This window comes from Podarcis filfolensis (genome assembly GCF_964270895.1).
Source record: "Podarcis filfolensis genome assembly, chromosome: 14".
Lineage (NCBI taxonomy): Eukaryota > Metazoa > Chordata > Lepidosauria > Squamata > Lacertidae > Podarcis > Podarcis filfolensis.
In genome coordinates, this window is record NC_139616.1 from 33,814,066 (window position 1) to 33,820,391 (window position 6,326).

The 6,326-nt window shown below is 43.0% G+C and overlaps 1 protein-coding gene across 2 annotated transcripts; it reads right to left on the reverse strand.

The window, feature by feature from the left end:
- Positions 1-1,219: 1,219 nt before the first annotated feature.
- On the reverse strand, positions 1,220-3,698 carry SMIM22 (small integral membrane protein 22). Of its 2 annotated transcripts, XM_083585451.1 has the most exons (5): positions 3,561-3,698; positions 3,345-3,426; positions 2,768-2,944; positions 1,983-2,059; positions 1,220-1,477 (listed from the first exon to the last, which is right to left on the reverse strand). In XM_083585451.1, exons 3-5 carry the CDS (start codon positions 2,901-2,903, stop codon positions 1,430-1,432), a joined length of 261 nt encoding a protein of 86 aa, XP_083441577.1. In that variant the 5' UTR covers positions 2,904-2,944; positions 3,345-3,426; positions 3,561-3,698; the 3' UTR covers positions 1,220-1,429. The 2 variants fall into 2 exon arrangements, with proteins under 2 accessions (XP_083441577.1, XP_083441576.1); XM_083585450.1 differs by lacking the exon at positions 3,345-3,426 and having other exon boundaries at positions 3,561-3,695.
- Positions 3,699-6,326: the final 2,628 nt, after the last annotated feature.

Genomic DNA, 6,326 nt, shown 5'->3' on the forward strand with positions numbered 1-6,326 from the left:
TGTAGCGGGGAATGACATGGCTTAGGGCAGCGTGGCCCAAGTGGGCTGCAAGAGTACTTTGACACAGAACCCATGGGCTGCACTCTGCCTCATTACATGGGGGAGAGGGAAGCAAGGGCAAAAGTTGAACACACACACACCACCCTCGCTCTGCCTTCCCAGAGCTGGCTAAGTGAGGTGCCGGGCTTTGGGAAGGAGACACAAGGCTCTGGCAAGAGTCCTAGAGTCATCGTGTCTCCTCAAAGCTGGGAAAGCAGTAACTAAGCTTTGGGAAGGAGGACTCTAGGATACTGCCAGAGCCCCCACATCTCCTTCCCAAAGCCCTGTGTCTCCCTTACCCTACTTTGGGAAGGCAGGTATTTTGGGGGGGCTCAAATATTGTTGGGGATCACCCAAAAAGGCAACGAGGGCCGCATGCAGCCTTTTGGCTACACATTGGACCTCCCTGGCTTAAGGGCTGCCCCAAAATCTCTCAGGACAGTGAAACAATCGAGGGGGCTCCCTCTGCTGATGGTTTGTAGGGCAAGTCTCTACAGAGCCCAGTTCAAAATCAAGATGACCCAGAATGCAACTTCTATACTACACTAATTAGGAGGCATTATTCCGTGTCCACCGCAACATCCAAAAAGCACATTCCTTGGAACCTACTGAACCTTGAACAGTAACGCTTCTCTTGCTGCTTGCCCCATCATAGCCATGTGACTTTATTACTGCAATTAGCAGTTGACTGTAAGAAACTAGGAGGATAAAGACTTCACACTGATTCAGGCTCCATTTTACAGCAAAATAAGGAAATTTCATCACAGCGCGTTGACAGCTAACCGATGTAATTGTGGTGTAATCTTTTGTGGACTAGAGCCCATTTCTCCAGACACATGAAGTGTAGGTTTCTCAGTTGGCCAAAGTATTCATGGGTGAGAAATAGTATAAGGGGGGGCAGGGGGTGGAGGGGAAACAGCAGGTCTGCCATTAGTATGCAGCATCTTGATCTACACAAGAAAAGAGCATTGACCCATGCCCTGTGATGGTTGTTGAGAGTTATCCCTTTTCTACTATGGCTTTACATCAGTCAGCCAGAAAACCCAATTAGCTGATCCTGATCTGCCCCTCTAATGAAACACAAACTAGATGGCTTAAAAAACCAACTGGGAGAGGAGTTTGCTGCCTTGTGATCTTCTCTCCAGTGATCAATAAGCAGAAGATACCGAACCGTAGGGAATGGGTTTGACTATTCAGTTTAATATGCAATCAGATGTGGGCTAAGTATTGTCACAATTGGTGTACCTGGCCTCCAGTGCCTCCCTAATCATACATGCCTGCCCAGGCAAGGTCCAATTTACAGTTAATTCCTGTGCAGATGAGAAAATCCAGTAAAAGCACAAACATTTGGTCCTCTTCCTGGTTGCTTAGGTGATCAGTCATTGCAAAACTACAGCTCCATGCCTGGGTTTTCAATGCCAGCCTTTTTCCTGGGGACCTGTGTACAGGAAAGCAAGGTTTTAGAATCTCAAGCAGTAAACCATGGCAAGGGTGTGGAATGCACATTGCCCCTGTTTGTGTGAATGCAGCCTACAGTGCTATGCTGTGTATTTGAGCCCGGATCTGCTTCTAGCCCAAGTGATCTGTTAATGCCGTAAGTGATCTGTTAATGCCATATTACCCTTTTCTCACATCCCAAGATCATGATGACCTCATATGCTCCCCTGCTCATTTTTTCAAAATGATTTTTTTTTAAAAAGGAGTTTGGTGGGGGGTACCTGTTTTTGGGGAAAATATTGCCTCTCACCTCTTCATCTGTTTCAGGGGGTGTAGGGTGTTTTTTTGGGGGGGGGAGTTACGAGCATCACAAGGTTTTCCTCTCTGAAATGGGTTTATTGTGGTGCCCATGATAATTAATTAGATTTCCAAATGTGCTCCCAGGTCCCCCCAAAAATGAGGATCCCTGCTCTAGTTGTTGGAATATAATACCAGAAAACGTTCACCTTCTCATATGAATCGCAATCACAGCAACAGCAAAAGCAGCGGATAAGAACAATGAGGGCCATGAAGAGAACCACACCTGGAAGACAGAATTGTTGTTTAAAGCGTTTTCTTCCATGCTCTTCAGCCAAAATAGGCTGCCCTTGTAGCTCACAAAGATCATCTGCCCCTGCTGTCTGGCTTGCAATCTAAAATACATGGCACTTGAGGAAAAAGAGGGGAGGAGGGAGGGGGAAAGCCAGTTCTTAAAAGTTATAATGACCAACTGAGATGAGAGCAGCCTGATAGAATGGCTGCCACTAGATAATTTGAGGAAGAGTCAAAGGGAGCTGGTCGCAGTAGAGGTGATAGAATAGCTTGGATGCATCAGTTTCTGAGTTCCCTATCTAGAAAAGTGGGGCCAGCCCACAAAGAAGCACTGTAGCCTGTCCTAGGACACACATTTTACAGTACTGTTAAATGGTTCAGTGGAGACATTTCATGGAGCTTAAAGAGACATTGAGTGGGCTCCCAGCTCCAGGCACTGCTTAAACCCTGACCTGCTTAGCTTCAGCAAGGCTGCTTTAGTTATTCAAAATTCAGTTTCTTCCAATATATAATCTATATTTTTTGCACCACTATGGGATGGGGCCATTTGGATTTTCTGCGTCAACAACCAAAGCAGCTTGAGCCATAGTGATCCGCCCAAATTGTCAAGGGACATGGCTCGGGGTCTAGAGAAAAAACAATATCAGCTGTGAAAGGCAACTGTTTTTTTCTCATTTCCCTGCCACACCCTCCAACTTACCAATGAAAGAAAAGAAAATGACAAATGCCGCAATGTCCCAGGCAGTCTGGAACATCTGCTTGCTTTCCAGTCGGGTCAGTACATCATGGATCTGATCACTTAGCTCTTGGCCAAAATCTTTCCCTGAGGAAGCCATACTTGGTCGTCTGTAGCCTCCTTTCTGATGTTCCTTTTTTTCTGCAGATAGAGAGAAAGAAGATAAGGGAAGGCATATAGCTCAATGGTACTGGTGTGCTTTCAAAGTGCTAGGTTGGCAGGAGCTGGGACACAGCAACGGAAGCTCACCCTGTTGCGGGGATTCGAACCACCGACCTTCCGATCAGCAAGCCCAAGAGGCTCAGTGGTTTAGACCACAGCACCACCCGCATCCCATTTCTCAAACCTGAAGCTGCCCCTGACTGGATTGTGCTAGCATTTCAGACTCCGATACTAGTTACCTGGCCAATTGCTGGTTTGCCAGTCAGGCCAAAAGAATGGTTCTCATACACTCATTTTTGCATTTTTCAGGGTGCAGCAAAAAATAAGCAACTCCAGATCACCAAGCCTCTGGCACCTGGCACAGTGCTGTGCCCCTTACCTTCTATTCAGCACCCACAGATGCTTCCTTGTTCTACGTTGGTTCCTAGGATCTGCCGCGGTCCCAAGAACCACCCACAAAACTGAGCAGAGGAAGGAGATTAACTTGGTTTACAGAAGTAAAACAAAATTAGGAAGTGGCTTCCTCAAAGTGACCAACACGAAACCTAGAAAATCAACTGCTTAAATAACAAGCGACAAAACTATATATTGTTACCTGCAGGTATTGCTTCGTGAGGTTTTGCTGTTCCCTGGTTTTCAGCAGGTGTGCCACCCACTTTCACTTCCTTGTTCCTGTTTCAGCAAGTACCCAGTCTGGTAGTTAAACTGCAGCCACCGGAGCTCAAACAAATAGCAAACACATCCTCTTCTCTCAGCCTAGGTAGGGGATGAGGGAGAAATTAGAATCAGTTTGCATTTAAAGGCAAACCAACCTAATTCACATAGGCCAGTACCAGTTTCTCTCTGTTTTTCGACTTTTCCAAACTCAGGTTCAGTTCTCCACATTTCCACATCAGTTTGCTTAAAACAAAAAAGTCCAGATGAAAATTCATCGGTATTTTATTGTGAATTTCTTTCCATATTTTTCATATTTTTTTGCACAGTCTTGGCTAATCTGCACATTTTTGCAGAGCAAAATTTCCGCTCGTATAATGTATTTCTTACTTTCACTAAATATATGAGTTTTTTCACACTTTGCCCTAATATATGCATCTTTTGCAGATGTTGCGTGGCTGGGGACTTGCATTGCAAATTTTGGAGAAGTGCAAATTTCAAACACTGACTGATATTCTCAAGAGGACAGTGGCTACAAGCCATGATGACTACTGTCTGCCTCCATGGTTCAGATGCAGTAATGCTTCTGAAAACCAGTTTCTGAAGACCACAGGAGAGGAGAGTGATCTTGTATTCGAATCCTGATTCCAGTTTTCTCACAGGCATCTGGTTGCCCACTGTGAGAATAGGCTGCTGGACTAGCAGGCTCTTCTTACCTTCTTATGAATGAGGAATAAGAAAACTTTTGAGGAATTGGGGAACAGAGCTGGTTCTGGAGATAAAAAATGCATGCGTGCAATTCCTGAGTGTCCAGCAGATGGCGAAGCTGTTTTATTTACCTTGCAGGCAATAGCCTACTTCAGGATCCTGGCCACACATTGACAACCTGAGTGGTTTAAAAGCCAATCCCTCTTCTTCCCTGGGAACTCTGAGAACTGTAGCCGTGTGGCGAATTGGGGTCTGCTCTCAGGACCCTGAACGAATTACAGTTCTAAGGAGTGGAATTGGGGGAAGCCATGCCCGTTTAAACTAGGATATTGTTTTAAATGTATAGCATGGATAGGGCCTAAAACAAAACATGTGCTGATTAATTTCAGTGGGTCTACTCTGAGTATGAGTTAGTCCCCATCTGCACTATACATTTAATGCTGCATTATTATTATTATTATTATTATTATTAAAAATTATTTATACTTTTCATATATATACATTTCACTGATTTTACATTCATTCTGGCATTTTAAAACTTGACTTCCTTCCCCCTCTTTCTGCAGTTCCTTAAATTTATTTTTAATATCTTCTGCATATTCAAATTAACTTAACTTACTCATTTATTTATCTTCTTTATATATATACTTTTATATAGCTGCAGGTTGTTACAACAATCCTGCCAGTGTTTTTATCTGTTTACAATTTATCTGTAAATATTCAATAAACCATTTCCATTCTTTTACAAAAAGTTTGTTATTTTGATTTCTTATTCTTCCAGTAAGTTTCACCGTTCCTGCATATTCCATAAGTTTTTATATCCATTCTTCCTTTGCTGGGACTTCTTCTCCTTTCTATTTTTGGACAAGTAACATTCTTGCTGCTGTAGACGCGTACATGAATAAATTTCTATACAATTTAGAAAGTTCTATCCCTATAATTCCCAGAAGAAAGGCTTCTGGGTTTGTTTGTTTTACAAACGTTATTTTAGACATCATTTTCATTTCATTATATATCATTTCCCAGCAGTATTATATCACTTTTAAAAAGTCATTGCCTCCCACTGATAATCTTGTGAAGTGCGGCTTGTTCAGGATGCTGCCAATTTTTGGAGACCCCTCTGTTACCCTCACAGAGCTACAATTCACAGAGTGGTTTAACAGTCAATCCCTCCTCCCAAGGATCTCTGGGAATTGTAGTTCTGTGAGAGGAATAGGGGCTTTCCAACAACTCCCAGCATCATTAAGAAACCGCAGTCCCCAAGATTCTTTGCATGATGCAGATGGGGCTTAACTAAAACCAGAGCCAGAAAAACGTGAGGTAAAAATGGCATTATATAATGAGAAAGAGAAAAAGCATTTGCCTCTTTCTGCCCTTACTCCATGTTGGTCAGAATTCTTTCTTTTCCCTTTAGGACGCTGAGACCTTGGTCCGTTCATGTCAGCAGTGCTATACACATATTAACAACCTATACAAACCCTCTCTGGTCTTGGCAGGTGTTACAGAGGTGTTGAGTTTGCACAGATAGCTATGAAATATTTTCCTTTTCCTCCTCTTAACAATCATTTCTAACTCTTCAGCTGATATGCTCCATGTTGTTTTCTTTTCATCAGAAGGTGTAAAATTATATATATATGGAGATTCAAGCCATGGTGCTCCGATCTTGCACATCCTTATTTTTTGGAGAGATGTTCTCCAGTCCCCAAAGGGATGAGCTTCCATCTTAACACAGGAATAAATGCTGGGCAGTTGAGGAAAGGTACATCTCAGTATGAGAAGCGGAAAGCTAGGGGATTTGGCCACACCTGTTCAGCAGCAGCAGAGACAGTGAACAGGTCTGGGGCTCTGGCCTAGTGCAGAATCCTGGTGTAAAAAAACAAAAACCCACACACCTCAATGTGGTTTACAAAATAATAAAACAATGAAATTATCAGTTTTTTAAACGTTAAAAACAACCATTTAAAATGTTCGAAAAGTAATTAAAATCAACTATAAGTTA